The sequence below is a fragment of the Balaenoptera ricei genome, chromosome 9, assembly GCF_028023285.1.
Source record: "Balaenoptera ricei isolate mBalRic1 chromosome 9, mBalRic1.hap2, whole genome shotgun sequence".
Classification (NCBI taxonomy): domain Eukaryota; kingdom Metazoa; phylum Chordata; class Mammalia; order Artiodactyla; family Balaenopteridae; genus Balaenoptera; species Balaenoptera ricei.
Window position 1 is genome coordinate 78,144,758 of NC_082647.1, and position 20,103 is coordinate 78,164,860.

Below are 20,103 nucleotides of genomic sequence, written 5' to 3' on the forward strand. Positions count from 1 at the left end.
GATATCTGAGAACAATTTCCAAACAAGGCAGACTGTACAAGACAGGGAAGTAGCCATAGAATGATGGAAATATGGAGAAGATTGTCTGGACTGGGAAGGAGCCCAGTGAGCTATAGCATGGGTGGGAAGATGGTGGGTTAGAATAAAACTGCAACTATTGCCATCATTTTAAGAGTAGTTATCTGATATACACACTACTGTATATAAAATAGATAAACAATACAGACCTACTGTATAGTTCAGGGAACTGTATTCAATATCTTGTAATACCTATCATGGGAAAGAATCTGAAGAATATATATATGCATATATATCTGAATCACTTTGCTACACATCTGAAACTGACACAACTTTATAAATCAACTCTACTTCAATAATAAAAAGAATAGTTATATGTGTGTGTGTTTAATGAGGAAACTACAGCCTACTTTAGAAAAAGGAGGCATATTTAGTGAGCTAAACATGAGAATGGAACACTCATAAAGAAGTAAGTATAATCTCAATTGTATTACCTATATTAAATAGCATGGAGCAATCATATAGTCAAAATTATGATGTTCAGAGTTACATTAGAAACACATGTGATGCAAGTGAATGATAGAACAAAGTGTTGAAGTCCTTTTGTCATGGTGAACTGTTCATTTTAAAACTAGTTTCCTTAGATTATAAGAGTAAAAATGCTTAATGTAAAAGAGTAAATACTACAGAAATCAGCAGATTATAAATCTCCCTTCCTTTCCCTCCCTCACCCACCCCAACCTGATTTCTAGAGAAGAATAAAGTTCTTTGTTTGGTTTGTGCATTTTCAAAATGTATTTATACTGTTGCGAAACCAGTTGCTAATGTACTGGGTATTTATGTGTATATTTTCTCCTTTGATATTCACAACTGCCTTTTATGATGGATATTGTTTTCTCCATTTTAGAGGTGCACAAACTGAGTTCTGCTAGATGAAGAAACTTGTTCATAATGATATGATTAGAAAGTGAGGGCAAAATCAAGATTCAGAAGCAGGTCTTTTGACCTTAAGGACCATGGCTGTCCTCTCATAACCTCCTGTCTGCTGTCTTCTGTGTGACTTCGAATCTGAGGTCTGAAGCCCAGAGAGACACCCAAGTAGGAAGAATAGTAGGGAGGAACTGAAGCAATGTTGTGGTTTACTCCATGGATCACCTAATTGCTATTAGGAGCTTCCTTTTTAACATAAAACTTAAAACTAGGGTTGGGGGATAGCCAGATAATTGTCAGCTGGGTGTTTCCTGTCTCGTTTGCCTAAAAACTGGGTATCTGAAATGTTCCTGACTTGCTTTACTGGCCATATGGTTTCTTCTGTGAAACCATGAAGAAATAAGGGGACTCCTACATTGGACATCATTTTAAAAATAAAAGATCGTTTTAGGATGGGGAAATAATGTGGACTTTTGGAAGAAAGTTACCCAATTATACTTTTAGTAGGAGTGGAGGAAGGAAAAAAGATCTAGTTATATCCTTTAGGAAAAAACCACTTTAAAAGTCGAGATATACTTCTCATGGTTAGAAACTCTAATAAAAAGGTATATAGCTTAAGAGCAATATGAAGACTTAAAAAATAATTCAGACAACACATAATAGTCTCAATAAGACAGAAAAGACAAGACGTCCAAAGAAGCCACTGGGTTGCTAGGCTCCAATGGGGCATTTGAGTGTTGAAAGAACTAGTGAGAGGATGAAAGCTGTAGGTGTGTTAGGTCCTTGGGCGGCCTCGTGGACAACATAAAAGATTGGCAGGAACCTGTGAGGATTAGGGAGACTAAAGCACAGAATGTGAAAATGGAATGATTTTTGTTGTTGTTGTTATTTTTTTTAAATTTCGTTTTAGGAGAGGGTGTGATGAGAAGAGATAGAACCACTGGATGGGAGAGCTGGTTCCAAAAGAGTGAAAGAAAGACACTGTCCCGTATCTTTCTTGCTCCTTAGTGAGAATGTTTCCTAATCTGGAAATGGTGAAGCAAATATATGAAAAAGTTCTCTCACACCCAAGTAGGAGAGAAGACCAAAAGAAAAGCCCATAATCAATTTTAAGTTTGCCTCCAGTTCTGAGTTCTGGAAGAAATTGCAGATTAAATTAGATAATCATTATTAATAATTTCTGAGAAACCAATAACGGGAGGACTGTCAGAGGGTAAAAATGGAGGAATAAGGGCAAATTCAGCAAGTATAAATCAGGAATAAATATAAATCAATAACCATGGTACAGTTTGGTAATTTTCTAAAATAGAGTTTCCAACAGAGAGCAAGCAGGCACTTAGAAATGAACAAGACTGTTACAAGGAATCAGCATGGATTCACTAAGAATGAGTTTCACTGGAGTCTTTTCAACATTAGTTGAACCATTTAGGGAGGAGTTGTAGCCATGGCCTGTGACTTCAACAGGTATTGGTGGCATTACTTGGACTCTTGTGAAAAAGGGAAAATGATAGGAATTGGATGAAAAAGTTAAATATACTAAAAGAGAACAGCTTGGAAGAAAGTCTGTATGAGGTGGTCAAGTGAGATTAAATTTTTATCAATGACTTTGGAAAAAGATATAAATAAGCTATAAGATCATTACATTTTAGAGCTAGAAGAAACCATGAAGATAATCTAAGCCTTTTGCTTTATAGGTGAGGAAACTGAAGCTCACAGAGTGAAGTGAATTTCCAAAATTTACACAACCAATAAGCAAAAAGTTAAGATTAGAGCCCAGTCTCTGGATTTTTCCAAAGGTCTAGTCTTCTCTGGCAATAAGGTGGTATTACATAGGGAGAGATGTATGTTTGTGGATTTAAGTTAAAATTACACAAGTGAAGAAAGAGTAAGAAAACTAGGGAAAAAAATGAGGATACACATGCAAAGTTGAATGTTGCAAAAGTCCACCAGAAATCCAAGGGGGGCTAAAGTCAAAGAGGGATTATTAAGCGGTTTGCTCTCTTTATATATGAATTTAGATCTACTGTTGTAGATATATTATCTTCTTTAATCCTCATAACAATCTTATGAGGCTGATACTGCCATTATCCCATTTTACAGATTGAGGGACTGAGGCACAGAGCACCTAGGGATCCTGCTGAAGAGCCCCTAGGTGATAGAGACAGGATCTGATCCCAGGCATCTGACACTATGCTCAACTTCCCACACTTATTCGATCCATTCCATCATTCAAGCTCTTAGCCTCTGCCGTATGGGATTCCTCTCATTACAATATAGCAACGATATATTTCAAGTTATAGTATGTCTGTCTTTTTTCACTTCTCAAGGCACTAACTCCTTGATTGGAGGACCATGAGCAATCATTCCTTGTTATCAAAAGTATACTTTTTCATTTGTCAGTCTATACTTTGAGATGGTTCCATAGACGTTTGTTTACTGACTGACCATCTAGAGAGATAAGAACAGTTGTCTAAGAAACCAGGGGACATTTCAGCTGGGAGTTTGAAAGCTTCAAGCTATAAATATCATGATCAGGTTTGGCTTTATGATTTATGTGAGAAACACCAAGACCTTATGGCAGAGCCTGTTGTTTCCTAGGGCCTGAGAGGCCACATACAAGTTTTGCAGAAACCCTTTCTGCATGTAGCGTGTACTATAGTTTTATGTTCAATGTTCAAACACCTTGGGGCATCCACTTTCTGGGTGGTTAGAATTTATTCCAGACTAGGTTGTACAATGTTTTCACTGTAACCTCTCAAGTCACAAATGTATGACTTTTTTTTGACTCGAGGAGAAATGCTTAAGATGCTAGGCTTGGCCAGCTACTAGTATGTTTTCCAGTAGATGCTATGATCTGAAATGAGTATTTTTGTCTTTGTCCCATTTTCGTGGTTTTAAGCTGGAGTTATTTCGGATGGCTTTCCCCAGCGATAGTTGTCCACCAAACCAATGGTACATGCTGTTGAACTTCTGCTACCATTTTCCCGTTATTTTCCCCTCCAAATGAACTCAGCTCTATATAGTTTCTCTATATAGTTATTTCCTCAAATCTATGCGCCTTTGCATGTGTTGTTCCTTGTGCTTAGAATGACCTTTACCACTTGTCTGTTCAGTGAATCCATTCAAGGGCCCCTTCTCTGAGAAACCTTCCTTGATTCGTCACTTCAGGCCAAGTTGTGTGCCCATCTTCTGAGACTCTGTCACTCCTTTATGTATTTCCCTCATGGCACTAATCAAAGTGTATGGTTACTTCTAGATCCTTCACTAATTCCTCTACTGGAGTGAAAACTCTGAAAAACAGGGAATGAACATTGTTAATCTCTGTTTCCTCGATGCCTTGCAGAGTAGGTGCTCCATATTGTATGTTAAATAAATGAGTTGATAAATGAGTTGATAGCTTGCTGCTCTTTCATGTGACCTTTTCTAATTGCAAGGATACTTTTCTGTGGGAACTCCCCCGCCCCCAAACTAGCTACCCACCAGCAAGCAGTGTAAAGCTCCTCTCAGACACTACCTATAAACAATATTCTGTGCAGTGTGGATCCTTCACTAATCCTTGTCAAGTTTTCACCAAAATGAGATGACATAGACAATTGGCTTAGACCTTGAGGTAGCTGAAGCAAAGGTTTTCATACCCTTAAAACCAATTTCTCCAAATTATCTCTGTGTAACTAACTAGGAATATACAAAAGGAAGTCAATATCATGCCAACTGGATCTGGCCATTGCACCAATTTCCTTTGAGCTACAAAGGTGCCTTTTTGTCTTAAGGAAGACAAACTAAGGTCTTACCATGGAGCCTTAGTCCTCAAACCACATAAACCTAAAGTAGGAATCATATAAACATATACCTAAGGGAAGACTTCATCAAATGAACGCTTACTAAGGTCTGCTGATAAGGTAAGGTTTTTCTGGAGACAAATGCATTATGTACAAGATACGTAAGCAGCCAAACACTCAGCGCTCACATCAGTTGCTCAGTTCTTATTCTTTCTTGGGAACGTCTTTCCCATAGTCAGTAGCCAGTTGTGAAGTGATGCTACTGTAGGCATCCAAACCATCCTTATTCACTGTTGGGAATTTGGAGTTAAAGACCAATTTATTTGGGAGTTTTACTTCTCCCGACATTTTTTAGCAAGTCACAGGGACTCTTTAGAATTCCAGGTGTCATGCTTCATTTCAGTGATGCTTCCATCATGGGAAAAAAAGAATGTAAACTATGGGAAAGAGCTCGGGTAGTCTCTTCTTTGAGGTTGTGGAAAAAGGGAATATGAATTGGAAATTTCAGAGTCACCTGTGAACTGCCACATCCTGTGGTCACTCTTCCCCTTCAGGTCATCCGTGATGTATCCATTTTAAACATGAGCGTCATGCCTTCTGTGGTGACACAGTGCCAAACATTTTTTTTTTTTTTCAACAGAAGACTAAAAGACGTATGTACGTCTAGTGTCCAGTAGAAATAAGTTTCCCACTAAAGTGACTGTCCAAGAAACGTGCTATCTGCAAAGCTGAACTGTATACATTTGAAAAATAAGCTGTTGCTGCTGTCCTGGGAATTAGGAGACTTGATAATAACCTCCATGGGTTTGCCTTTGCATTCGATGCTATTCCCATATCGCTTTGGGGCTGTTTTCTAAGAATAAGCCTACACCTTTAATTGTTTTATCACACATGCAGTGCTGATTGCTTTGTTTCATTCTTTTAATTAAGTGATTATATATAAGCCCGGAAGAGTGCTGTACTTTAAACCATCTGCTACCTTATAACCCATGTTATTACATAAAGCCAGTTCTAAATGTTGTGATGGGAAGAGACCTCAGTGACCCTCCTATTCAGATTGATCAAGCGGCACTATTAGCTGTACAAAATCCCAGATTGGCTTGGATTTTAAACTGAAACTGGAGGTGATGTGTTGTTGAGAAACTGCCTGAGGAATTCAAGCTGTTCCCATCACATGAGTTATCTGCCCATAAAGGATGCCAATCATATTGTTATTGCAGAAAGGATTAGTCACTTTTTTTTTTTTGACCACACTGCCTACAGCACATCTGGGAATATTTTACATGAAAAGAGTTGACTGGAGCCCATGTTTGAAGGTGAGAGATTAATCTGGATTTAGGAAATCATATAATGGAGGGTAGCAAGTGCCAGTTTTCTCAGTTTAATCTGCAAAAGTCACTGATTCTTACATGCCATGAGCACAGAAAATGCTCTAGTCAAAGATTTACACTGCCATTCCCATTAATGGTATGACTCAGTCCTGATGATTTTGCAGGGACGTTCCAGACAAAGGACTCCTTAGTCATGGCAGAAACCTTCATAAATGGCTTTCAGTAACCCTGATTTCTATCCCTCCCTGTCCTGAAATATTTGCGCTCAACACCTGTGGTTTGCAACTCAGATAGGTAGACACTTTCATTTTCTTCCTTTGTGACGAAGGAATTTATGAATAGCAAGATTAGCCATTTAGGTGTTCTCATCACTTATCACTGAGGCTGAACTGCTCTGCAGACCACATAGGATCCCTTGGATCACGTTCTTCCGGGAGACTGGCATCATCAGACATGTCAGGTTTCTCATCGTAAGAAACGCACGTTCGACAAGGGTCTGTCTTTCTCCCTTACTAACAAGGCACCATCTCAGGAATGACTTTGCTTCCAACTAGACTTAGCAGGTACTTAGAAGAGGAACGAGATGGTATTTTGCCCACTGAATCAGCCTGTATCTGCTCTTTGTTCCTTTTCCCCCTGTGAATTAACTTTCAAGAGAAATCATGGAACTGAACTGGCTTGAATTTCAGTCTCTAATAGTAAGATCAGAAGGTCTGTTTCATATCTGGTCCAGCATGCATTAGTGTTTGCCAGCGACACCTGAGAAAGGATGACTCCAAGGGTAACTTGACACCAACAGACCTGTTAAAAACACATCCTTTAGTGCCTTGGATATTGATTTTTGACAATGCCTCTTGAGGACTTAACAGAGCCACAAGTTGAACTAATCCATATTTTTCTGTGGCCCCTGAAGTCACTTGTATAACATAATATGCTAAATGTAGTCCTGTCAATAAAAAGGCACTCCTATCCTTTTTGACTGTTAACCAAGGTCCAAAAACTGTTGGGTAAGCGAGGGAAGAGCTAAGGGCTGAGGCTTAATTTTTTAAAAAATGATTAGTATTTATTTCTGAGGTCCTTTGCAATAATTTAGGGCAGAGGGCTATATACCATATTATTTGTAGCAAATAGAACTATGTTATTCATGGTTTTCCTGTTAACTGTTCATTACTTCAACAGAACTGGCAGGTACAAAAGCAAGTAGTATAACCATTCGGTGCATAGGACTGGAATCAAACCAGCCCCTTCTCTCACTAGCTGCATGAATTTAGGCAAGTTATTTTAATTCCTTAAGCTTCAGGTTTCTCATCTGTAAAAAGGGATTAAGTAGTCTCTGGTTTATGCATTTATTTAGGGATTAAGTGATAACACATGTGAAGCACTTAACTCACTGGCTAGCACATAGTCAATGTTCAAAAAGTGTTGGAGGTCATGAGAATGGCTAAGCCAGCAGTCATTCATTCAGCAAACTTCAATCAGTGCTCATTATACAAGGCGCTATTCTCAAATTTAGGTTGTCCTAAGCTGAGTAATGTATCCCCACTATCTCCTAGGAAGTTGTAGTCTCTTGGGGACAAAGAAACATAACAAGGATAAAATTTTGAGATAAGTGTACACATACTTATACTAAAACACAGGTGAAGGAGCAAGTTCAGGTGAGTCATGGCAGGCTCCCATGTAGAAGTAACATTTAGACTTGATCTTGAAGAGAAAGTGAACAGTTATCATGCAGAGGAAGGGAGAGGAAGTTTTCAGGCAGAAAGAAGAGCAGGAAGACAGAGATGGGCAAATGCACTTTTGCTTTAAGAGCAGCAAATGGTTCAATATTATCAGGGTACCCAGTGCCCTGTAGAGATTAGCAGGGTGAGGAAAAATAGAAGGACTCTGGCTGCACTGCTAAGTTTTTTATACGCTCTGCTAAAGAGCTTGAATTTTTCTTCTTTAAGAGATAAAAAAGACATTAAAATTTTTAATTAAGGGAATGACATGACCACAGTTACGTTCTTAAAAGACCACAGTGGATGACATCCAACTTGAAAAGAAAGAGTCAGGGAAGGGTAATCAGATGGACGACATACTCATTCTGACTCAGGCTGTGAGTTCTTGAAGGCCAGGGACCTTGTAATCCCAATAACAGTGAGTCAGTTAATAATAGAAAGGACAAGATCAGAGGTTTAAATAAAATTTGAGTCCACTTAAAACCATTTATTTGTTTGGTGGTAATTACTCAAGTACTCGTGTCTTAATTTGTTCTCCTGTTTGTGTCATTACAGGTCACCTTGAATTCTTCTTGGAAAGAAGCAGGTCATAAATAATTTTCATCGTTGGACACTATAAAAAAGCTAAAGAACTTTTAAATTCCTGGAAACATCTCAGAAAAAAGAGCATGAAGACTTTCTTCAAGGTGGAAACAAAAACTGAGAGTCAGATAAGTAAACTTTGATAACGGTTGAAATTCACTGGATGGCACCAACCTGTATTTATTGTCACATTTCTTTAAATCTCGTATAAACAATATTCCTTAAAACTACTGTGTCAACATAGGTAATATGTGCTTAATGCACATGGTGGTTTTATTTCGATGGAAAGTTACTTTTTTTTGTAGAAAAATTCTGAGCAAATTGTAGATTATGTGTTCCATCACATCTGTTTTCCACACTGGGAGAGCTTAACAGCATGGTTTGTATTCTCTGAGGCCTCATTGTGAACCTAATGGCAGCTACCCAAATTGGAGGCGCAGTGCTTGGGAGGGACCAGCTAGCCCCTGGGATGTGTGCCCTGCAAATTCAACCCTATTAAGTGATGGCAAATGTCTCAAGATGCTTTGCCATTCTGACCGCTTGGCAAGGAAACCTGGTCTGTGTTTGGAATGTAATTTTTGAAGATGTTTTTCCTATTGTATTTTCCCCTGTGTTACAGTTCCCTCTGCGGGAATGTAAAGTCAAGGAGCTGGCATGAATCAAGACTTTGTCACTAGAAACAGAGGGATTCCATAATATACCAGGTGGTGATGTCAAAAATAGCGACAGCACAATTTTAGTGTTCAAAGTCCCACTGCTATCCCGCCTGGAGTAGCAACATTTACTTAGAGTTTAACTGCAGGTGTTTTCGGAACATATTCTTAGATTTTCCAAGTCCACTAATTGGAAAAATACTCTGTAAGTTTTCAACTGCATTTTTCTCAGACCAGTGAAAGCCCTTCTATTACATATAAATCAATGGACTTTGATTATTATAAACTGCTAAGTGTTGGCTCTTTGCATATTGAAATACTGAGCCTTGTACATATTGCTCCATTAAAAAGACATATTTAATGGTGATTCGGAAAGAGAACTTTGTATTGTTAAAGCAAAATCACAACTTTGTTTTAACTGAACGTGTCAGCAGTCCTACGTCGATGAGCTTACTGATTAATCTGTAATCATATTATAAAACACTTGCTGATCTTTCAGGAATGCCTGTGTTCCTTGATTTTCATCTCATGACCTCCATCACAGATGTGTGACCACCACAGAAGCTGGTTCTCAGCCATGGGCCATTCTATTGCCCTGTGGACAGTAGTCCTGTGAGTAACCTCTTGTTTTTCACGAGTAGTTTCCAAATAAACACATGACAGAAGGAGAATTAATTAAGGAATAAATTAACTCCAAAGCAAAGGAAAGGAAATAGTGCATCTTAGATAATTACATCTGGTGAGAAATTTCTACAATGAAACAGTGTTAACAAAAGCATTTTTTTCCCCTTAGCTATTGTATTTTTAATTTAATTTTATTTTTTTAACATATTTATTGGAGTATAATTGCTCTACAGTGTTGTGTTAGTTTCTGCTGTATAACAAAATGAATCAGCTACACATATACATATATCCCCATATCTCTTCCCTCTTACATCTCCCTCCCACCCTCCCTATCCCACCCCTGTAGGTGGTCACAAAGCACTGAGCTGATCTCCCTGTGCTATGCAGCTGAACAAAAGCATTTTTGAATTGCTCTTGCTGTTGCCTCTCTCCCTGTGATAAAGTCCTTGAACAGCATTGCCCTTTTTTGGAGGAGGAAAAGCAGGAGCAATGGAAAGAGTTTTCAAAACATCAGCTTTGTGAGATTGCTTTTGCGTGAAAAGTCTGGGAAGGAAATAAAAGATTCTATCAGAGATAACTGTTGAGTTGGGTTTTTCTGAAGCTTAGACTACGTGAGGGGGTGAGGCAGTGTCGGAGGCAAGCTATCCGGATTTTAATGTTGTAAAGCGGTAGAAGCTTGAACTTGGTGTTTGACCTTTATGAACCTCAATTCCTCTTGGAACTACTCCTCTTGCACTGCAGATATTAAAAGTTAAAAAAGCTAACAGATAATATCTACTAAAATCTAAAATGTTTAATTCTCATTATGTGTGGACCACTATTTTTTTTTTTTTTTTTTTTACTGTTTTTCATGTATTTTCTCACTTAATTCATGCAATAGCCCAGTGAAAGAGGTACTATTCATATCTCAGTCTTAGACATGAGGAGAGAGGTAATGAAGGATCAAATAAATCCGAGGTAGTCTGCATCCGGAGTCGTAATCACTGAGCTGAACTTTTTTAAGAAGGCACGGTAAAAATGTGTAGTTGTATCCGTGCTGTGATTGTTGTATTTGCAATATTAAACTCATTAAAGGCAACTATCATTTTTACTTTTCTAGTGATAGAGACACTAAAGATAGATTGGTAAATGGATTTCTAATGCTGTCACTCTGCTTTTCTTAAGTACAGGATGATGTTTCCTTCTCTTTTGTGTTAGCTCCAAGCGTGGTATCTGGCCTAGTCGACACTCTGCATATTCTTTATGTGGAGAGACTGCAGAGAGCTTGATTAGAGTAAGGATGGGGCTCTAACCTAATCTGGAATGGCCCTGGGTGCCCAGCTATGCTGAGTCTTGGGTAGCTGTCTCTGGGAATAGTCAGTCTAGGGACAAGTGGAGTGGAACCCTTGCTACTCTCAGATCAAAGCACCTTTTGTGGCACGCGTGTAGGCAGTGGAGGTGGGGAGGGTGGGGGGACTTTTGTCCCACAAGCTCACTTTGCGACATCATCTGTCTTTTGTATCAAACACAGTTTTCTGTTATAGGAAAATGCTGAGTTTTCATTTACGGTCTTCCAGACTGATCTAGAATAGGTAGGTCGTGGTTGTGACCTGCAACCCAAGATTCATTTAAGGATGCCTTCTGGACATGCAGCAGGATATCATTCTGTTAGTTCTTTCAATTCGTTCAAAAAGCATTTACTCTCAACCTGCTCGAGGCATTGTCTTCAGTGCCCTCAATACAAAGACAAAAGATGTGGTTCCCAAACTCAAGTAGCTTATAGTTAGGTGGGAAAATAGATATGCAAAGGAATCATTATGGTTAATAAGCTAGTAATGGAAGTGTGTGCTTAGGTCGTGGGCACTTGGGCAACGTTTCTCAAAAGGGATAGGGTTTGAGCTGAGAACTGAAGGAGAGAAGGATTTGGCAAGGCCTACAGACAGCTAAGGGACGGTGCATTCCAGGTGGAAGAAACACTGGTCTCCTTTTTAGGAAAGAGTGAGCAGGTAGTATACATAGATAGATGAGAAAGCAACTTTCCAGGGACACTTCAAAGGCAGGCTTTCTGTTCACATGGATCTAAAAATCTTTTTCCTCTTCACCTCTGTTCCTTTCTGCTCATTCTATCATTCTCTCTGGTCTCCTAGTACTTATGTTGTCAGCTGATTCTCCAGTCTTACACTTGTACCTGTTTTATGTATGGATTTGATATTTCCTCATTTGCTTATAGGTGCCTCAGGGGCTTATAAGATGTCTACTATTTATAAATTTTTTTATTGAAGTATAGTTGATTTACAATGTTTCAGGTGTACAGATATATAAATTTTTTTATTGAAGTATAGTTGATTTACAATGTTTCAGGTGTACAGCAAAGTGATATTCTTTTTCAGATTCTTGTCCCTTGTAGGCTATTACAAGATATTAATATAGTTCCCTGTGCTATACAGTAGATCCTTGTTGTTTATCTATTTTATATATAGTAGTGTGTCTCTGTTAATCCCAAACTCCTAACTTATCCCTGCCCCCCCTTTCCCCTTTGGTAATCCTAAGTTTGTTTTCTGTTTTGTAATAATATTTTTAAATTTTATTTTGCATGCTCTCTGCTTCACATTACCTAGAGTCTACACAATAGTGTTCTTGCTGAACCTAAAATATATAAGCTTAATAAATGCTTATTTTCTGATGAAAAATGATTTTATGAGTGCCCTAGTTGTAATTAGTACACAGCTGAGATGCTTGGTTCACCAAATTCACACAAATACTACCATAATCAAGTGAAGTAACAATTGATTGGACTTCTTCAAATTAATCCTGATGGAAGAGAGTCTGTAATTTATTTTGCTTCGTGTTTATAAAGACACTGCCTTTATAATCACTCATCCTAATAGAGTATTTTGCTTGAGTGACATATAATTATAAAATTAAGAAATGCCCTTAAATGCAACATAGTTCAGATACTAATACGTTGCTTCGGTCTCCTCAGTTACAGGCCAGCTTTTGTTTGAAGAAACTCAGGTGACCAAGGACCCATTTCCTTACATCCTCCTCCTTCAGGACTATCATATCGTTTCTAACAACTCTTCCTTATGTTGGCCCTAAATATGCCCTGCTCTCAATCAGTGATTGCCAGAGGGAAAGGGGGATAACTTTGTAATTTGGCAGTGTATAGGAACATTTTGGGATGTCACAATTTAGGGTGCTGTTGGCAGGTAGTCCAGTGGGGAGGGACCAGTGACGCTGCCAGACATGCTGCAATGCACAGGGCAGCTCCACGCAACAGGAGTGTCCAGCCCAACAGGGACAACGTTGACAAACTCTGCTCTAGGTTAAATTTATTTATCCACAGAAAAAGCATTCTTTTTCCCTCTGTAGTCTATCTGATACTCGGACACAGCTAACCGTATGAAGCCTTTTGTAACCCCAAGTCCTTCAACTATTTTTCTGACGCTCCTATAATAAGAACAACAATTCACGTGTGATTCTTCCCCACAGCATTTGAATTTAAAGGAGGAATGAATCATTGAGGGAGGGAGATGTTTCATACAGATTGACCAGTACAGGTCCACTTTCACACTGTGGAATTAGGTGGAGGAGGAATAATAAGAGTGGCGAGTGTCTTTTTGGGCTGTTCTTCGTACCCCATGTAGGTAAAATCTGGGAAACTTACTGCAAGGGATTTAGTTTGAGTTATTCTTCTCAGAGACATGATGTGAGCAATGCGTGGCATGTCCAAATCCATGTCATGATAAATGATACAATGGCCACCTCCCAGGGTCAGGAGTTCCTGGGATGTGGCTATTGCTAAAAATTCTGAAAAAGGGTCTGTTTCCCAAGCATGGGAAAGAGGTAGTAAGATCCTTTCAAGGCTCTCTTCTGCCCTTTTTATGAGCTATCTAACCCAAATACCCTTTTGTCGCTGAGGTCACTTTAACACTCAGGGACGCAACAATAACTGGGTCAATTAATGCCTGCCCTGTTGTTCCAGCTGAACTTTGCTTTGGTAAGGCAAGAAAGACTGAGGAAATATACATCCTCTGAAAGGAGTGAGGAACATTTGGGGGAACATTTCAAGAGACTTTTTTTTTGTTTTGACTGAACAACTTGGGAGCTCTAACTACAGTCTATTTGAAAAAACACAAGCATAAACACTGCTTCAAAATAGTACCATGTAGGCAATTGCCTCACTAAAGGCAACCAACCTGATTCTCTTCTTGAATAAATACTTCTTTCCCCCAAGTGGGTGGGTTGCAGGCTTATAGAAGAGAGCAGAATACAGTCTTAAAAATGCTTTGAAAAGAAGCTCATTCACCAGAGGGGGTGAATAGACCCCATGTATACTTGCTAATAAAGAAGGATCTTGATGCTAGTTTTCATTGATTACCAAATTTAAAAATCAGTCCTGTTGCTTTAGACAAGAGACCACCACAGAGTGGTTTGTCTTACTTAAAAGGAGTGTTGGGAAAATATCCCGGTTTTCATCAATGGTGATACAGGTTAACTCAGCAAATCATTAAGAATTTCTCCTTTCACGCAGTTTTCGCTATCTGCAAACTGCCTGTTGTATGAACTAATACAGCAGAGGATATCTCCTCTGCTGACTTCTAGGAGCATTCTTCTTTAGTAGGAAGATAATGAGAGAAGCGGAAATGGGAGAGAGAAGTGCCTTCTGAAGCATTCCCACCAATAAAGCTATTCAGGCCCAATGGGGAGATGGTAACGTCTAAACTCAGCCAACCGCAAAAGAGAAGATGCACAAATTTTATCACTCTTGATAATTCTGTCTCTCAAGAGACAATTTTGTGACTGAAAACTCTGCGCTGTGGTTTGGGACTTGGTGCAACAATTAGATGAGTGGAATCTTTGAAATTGTGTGGTGGATTACGTACTAGTAGATTTTTTCTACAGTTTAACCCTCCTTTCTTCCCCCAGCTTAGTTCAGGCACAGGCATTTCCAGGAAATATTTAGGAAGTCAAAAGGAGTTAAAAATGGATGGCAGAGGTGACTGACGGGCATGGATCTTTGCGGCTACCGGCTACACACTGTCACCATGGTTACCAGACACCAGGGTAGAGGATCAGAATCAGTCCAGGAACAAAAGTACGTGAGTGTGAGGGGCCCCCAGACAAATCCTCTCTTCTAAAATATCTCTCATTTATGTACAAGAGTGTCTGAAAATCACCATTAGGAATCTGTTGCTTTGGATTGCTGTTGACTATTTTTTATTTTTTATTTTTTTAGAATTCTTATTAAAAGACATGTGTTTCACAAGGATAACACACTTAAATTCTCAGCTATATAAGAGCCCCTAAGACCTCTTCTCATTCATGGTGCTTAGCCGGAAGCAAGGCCCTGTGGCGAAGGGTTCCTTGGAAGGCTGCCTGGAGATCAGTGTGTAGACAGATGGCTCCACCTCCCCGCTTACTTTGGCCGAGGGGACCAGCGTGAGGTCTAATCAGAGCCTGAGCGCCTGAGGACCATGGAGCGGGGAGTGAAGCCCTCTCTCTCCTTTCTTCTCTAGCTCATCCCCTTACTCCTGTCAAGGTCTTTGTCCTCTTGGTCACAGACATCTGCCATATCTTTCTGATGGGTTTTCCTCAGATCCAGCCTTTCATTCACACTGTGGCTCAATTAGCTTTTCTCTAGTGCAACTTTCATTCTCTCAGTCATCCTCAAAACCTTCCTAAAGGTCATTTCTTACTTTGTGAACCCCGTAAATGTATTGTGAATTGTAGTCACTGTTATTTCATGATAGTACTGTACCCACAGCCAGAATTCACATTCCTTGAGGTCAAGGCTGTGTTCTCTACGACTTCAGGGGTCTCTCTAACCCCCGCAACAGGGCAGGACGTACGCAAGGAGCTTTACATAGATTAACTGATGGATGAAGCCCATGGGGAACCAGTAACGATTTCATGGGGCTGCTTGGCCATGGAGTTGGTGTTAGATGTGGCTCTTCCGCTGGTTTTTCCTATGATTTTAGGGCCATAATAGTTACTGTTTATTGAATCTGTTAGTTTTTTGGTAAGGCATTTCCCACGGATTCTCTCAGTGTATCCTTTCAACAACTTCTTAAAGTGGATGGTTTTTCCTTATTTTACAGGTAAGCTAGTAAATGCTGGGGTTGGAATTCAAACCCCAGTCTTGCTGATGCCAAAACCTTTCCCATATAGCATGATAGTTTTGGTTTCTTTATTTATATTGTGGAGACAAAAGCCATATCAGCATTTGTGACTTTCTAGTGATATGGACCAGATAAGTGAAATAATAAGCCAGGTCCTTTGATGATTAAGAAGTGGCTTTTTTCCTTGTGAATAAGTGCAGGGTTTTAATAGCCTACATTTTTTTTTTTTTAAGATAACCTGACCTCTTTTGAGGAGTTTATAGGTAATAAAAAAGTAAAATTAGATTAAAAATCTATTTGCCTAGCATAGTTTGTTAATTATTTTGGATAAATAGATATTTACACATCTGCTGTGGAGTGCTATTTACTGCATTGGGAGAAACTAAGGTCAGAAAGACATACTTGTAATTCTTTACTAGTGGTAATATTGAGTATAATATAAATATTTATAAAATGTTTGGCACTCATCTGGTGAAAGTATTGAAGTATGACAGATATACATATTTTAGTTCTCTCTTCTTAAATAGCAAATTCCATCTTACCTGATCCAAATACAGGTGAGATGTGCAGTATTTTCTATCCATCTAATGAAGTCAAAAGGTGTTTATGAAAAACCAATTATCCTAATTACTCATAATATGAGTGTGTGCACTGTAGAAGGAAAGAAATTTGCAGTAGTCATTTAGAACAGCACAGAATTGCAGGTAGAATTTTAAATGCCACGAATCTCTGATATAGAAATAAGGTTATTCCAGTGCAAATAGAACCAATGTAAGTGGTTGGCGACATATACAGACAACATGTGTGTATTATGACTTCCTTTAGTGCTTGGGGCTTTGATTATAGCCATTTGGTAGGAGGCAAAGTATTCAATATGTGCCTCTTATCTTATGGACTTTTATTACGGCCACATTCACTAGGAAAATATTGAAGTGACATATAGAAATCACATAGGACAGTTGAAAGAGCCCAAAAGTACAAAAGATCTATCTGAGTTCTAGTTCATGTGCTACCTACCAATGGGAGTTTTCCTGAAACCAATATTTCTGGAGCTTGGGAAAAGGAGAAGTTTGAGCAGGATGAATTCTCAGCTCTTTTCCACCTCTAATTCTGTGACCCTGTGAGCATTGCAAGAGTTTGACTACTATGCTCCTTCTTTCCCTAACAAAATGATGAGAACCAATTATCAGCTTTTTATCTAGTTTAAGTTACGTGCTAACTTGTTCCCTCTTTTTTTTTCTTTGGTAGTAATCATCTGGCTTCTCTGCATACATTTTCAGGTTTATACCATGAGAAATTGTTTATAATTTATCTCTGAATAAAACAATGCTTGGGAAAAAATTAGTGTGGAAAAAAATAAAGCTCAGTGATTTTGTACTTTCTTGTGCTTGATTGTATTGATGACTTCCAATCATGACTCTGCCGTGTAGACGCATCCTTTGTGATGTAACTTAGCAGCACGTGTATTGTGGGTAAGCACATATTTCCCTGCTCCCTGATTCTGGGCTGAGCCTTGTGTGTTGCTTTGCCTGGAGGGATGTTCACAGCTGTGAGGCATGCAGAAGCTTGGGAGGGGCCTGTACAGTTAAATCTGCATTCTCTTGCATCTCCGTCATCACTCTGAGAAAAACATGCCCGGGCTAGCTCACTGATTCCAGGTGGAGGATAAGGGACAAACTTGGAGCAGAGCGACCTGCAGCTGAACCTCGCCTTCATCAGCTCACTCCAGCCAGTCTTCAGACTTATAAACTATGATAATCAGTAATTGTTGTTTTAAGTCACTGAATTTTGGAGTAGCTTGTTATGCTACAGTAGCTACCTGATATACCTCTAAACAATTTTCATTGCTAAAGTACTGTTCTGTCTGCAAACCTATATTATCAAAGACCCATAGCAATGAACAATTGCATGGCTAATATCATCCACTGATGAAACTCTTAGGATATTCTCCTCTTGTTCTCCCAAGACATAAAACCAAAGAGGTACAGCGTTTTATCAGCAGCACTGCCAATCTTACCTGTATGGAAACACTGCTGTAAGAGCCGCCAATGACCCCTGCAATCAGCAGTGGGATATTTTCTTGAATGGCATAGGATCCATCAGGACACATATACTCAGCTTCATCCACTTTAGTCAAAGAAGCCCTGACAAATTCCAGTGATTGCTCTAATGCGTAGGTATCCCTCGAGCATGTATCCAAAATGTGAACCCCCAGCTTCACTCCTGGGAGCAAGTAGTTGTCTTTGTTAATTTCATCGATAGCAAACAACATGGCTTCCAGGCGTTGGATCCCTCGATCTTCGTTGATTCGCCCACATTCTTCAGTTCCAGTGCCTTTTTCATTAATAGGAAATAGGCCCCCTAAAACGAGGTCACCTTCTATTTTAATCTCCCTCCTCAGAAAGTTATGGTCTCCTAAAGAAAGTAAAAGTCCCTTTGAAAACAAAGCTAAGGTAAGAACTTGGAGTCTTGTCAACATCTTCATGAATCCCGTGTCTGTACCTCTGGGAGATATCAGTGGATGGAGCCAATGCTGTGCGCTAGTCCTCCTCTCTCATTTCCAAACTGGATCTTTGTTCTGTCCTTCATATAAGGGAGGAACAGACTAGCAGAGGCTGTCAGCAAATTCCTAAAGAGATGAGAAAAATTAAATGAACAACAATGGTAAAGAAAGCAACAGTGATTACATTGATGGTCTCCATTCAGACCCTTGGTGGGATAATGACTCAAATTACCATCTGCTAAACACATATGGACCATTGCACCAGGCACGCTCCCAACAAGTATTCTCGTCCAGTCCTTACAGCACACTGTGATGTAGCTCTTAGTGGTCCCACCTCCCAGAAATGGACACTGAGGACTAAAGAGATAAAGTGACCTGACAATGTGTACTTAGAAGGGAGTTAGTGTTCAGACCCTGGTTTTTCTAATGCTAAGTTCAGTTCACTCCCTCTTCTGAGTCACTTACTTTGCTATTGGTAGGGCAGCAACTTGGTTATGAGTCTTTATTCCTTGTCTTTCAACTATAAACAACTCCTTCTTACCCACTCTTCCCTTTCCATGTGGAAATAAAACAAAACACAATGGTAACTCTGTCCCTGTGTCTGCATCTCTGTCCTCCCTTCATAGCTGACCTCTTCACAAGGATTGTCTGCAGTATTGTCCCCACTCGCTGTCACCCCAGATGCTCTCAGTCACTGCAGCCAAGTTCTGCCCCCACTGTTCTAACAAAATGGTTTTGGAGAAAGCGACTACTGATCTCCTAGTTTCTAATTCCTTTAACCCTTTGTAATCCTCATTTTACTTGACCTTAATTGAAATCTTAACTCTTTTCTCCATGTTCCGACTTCCTAGGCTTCTGTTCTCATGCTGCATGTCTGACTACATCTCAAATTCCCCGCCCCACCCCAGTCCTGGGCTACCTTAATTAGTGTTCACAGTTTCGATGACCACTTAACTGATTCCTAGGTTAATTGCCTGCTAAACAGCTCAACTGACACATCCCTCTGACCCCTCAGGGTCTACCTGTTATAAACTCCCCCTTCTCTCTGTGAATGGTTCTTCTCTGTACCCAGGCTCTTGAGCCAGAAACCTGCACAGAAGAGCCCTTCCCATTTCCACCTTTCCTATTTTCTTCCCATCAGCCACAGAGTTCTGTAGAGTCTACCTGCTGAACATCTTTCAAAGCCACCTTCTTTTCTTTTTTTTTTACCCACAAAGCCAGGCTCTTGTTATCTCTAGCAGGACCATAGCAATAGATTCCTAGGGAGCTGATGCCAGCCCCCAAAGCACCGTTTTGTGAGTTGGGAAAAGAAAATCTTCCTCAAGTGCAAAATTCTAAAATTTGTTATTGTATAACCTGTAACATAGTTGTAACATCAGTGATGGAGAAGGTGCGATGCCTGTTGGCTGTCTCTTCCAGCTGGTGTTAGGCAGCTCCTGACATGGGCCCCACATTTCGGGGAGCATGGTGAGAATGAGTTCTGGGGTTTGCACAGGACGTTGGAGCTTAGGACAGTTTCGTAAATCAAGCTTCTTTTTCAATGATAGGCTCTAACACGTGCATCTTTTAGGAGTCAGGCAAAGCCCTCCGGGGGGATCATGGTTTTTTTTGCCTGGGGTCTTCCCAGGGAACTTTCTGAAATCCTGGTGTGGAGCTGTCTGGTCACATGCGCACAGGAACCAATGGACCTAGTGTTGTACTCTTGACACCCGGCTCCCTGGCAGTAGAGCAAACATCGGTCAGCACCGTCACTCTGTTTGACCAACCCCTTGGCCCCTAGATGACGTAAGCTTATTACATTCAGAGTCAGGTGAGAGACGGTAGTGCAGGGACTCCTGGAGCAGTCTCCTGACAAGGCACAGTT

At 39.8% G+C, this 20,103-nt stretch overlaps 1 protein-coding gene across 2 annotated transcripts in view; it reads right to left on the reverse strand.

Moving 5' to 3' along the window:
* The window catches only part of GRM3 (glutamate metabotropic receptor 3), a 104,342-nt gene extending 86,121 nt beyond the window's left edge, over positions 1–18,221 (reverse strand). For both annotated transcript variants that reach the window (XM_059932862.1, XM_059932863.1), the window contains exon 1: positions 17,754–18,221. In XM_059932862.1, coding sequence (XP_059788845.1) covers positions 17,754–18,221 — 468 coding nt within the window. The remainder of the gene's footprint in view (positions 1–17,753) is intronic.
* Positions 18,222–20,103: the final 1,882 nt, after the last annotated feature.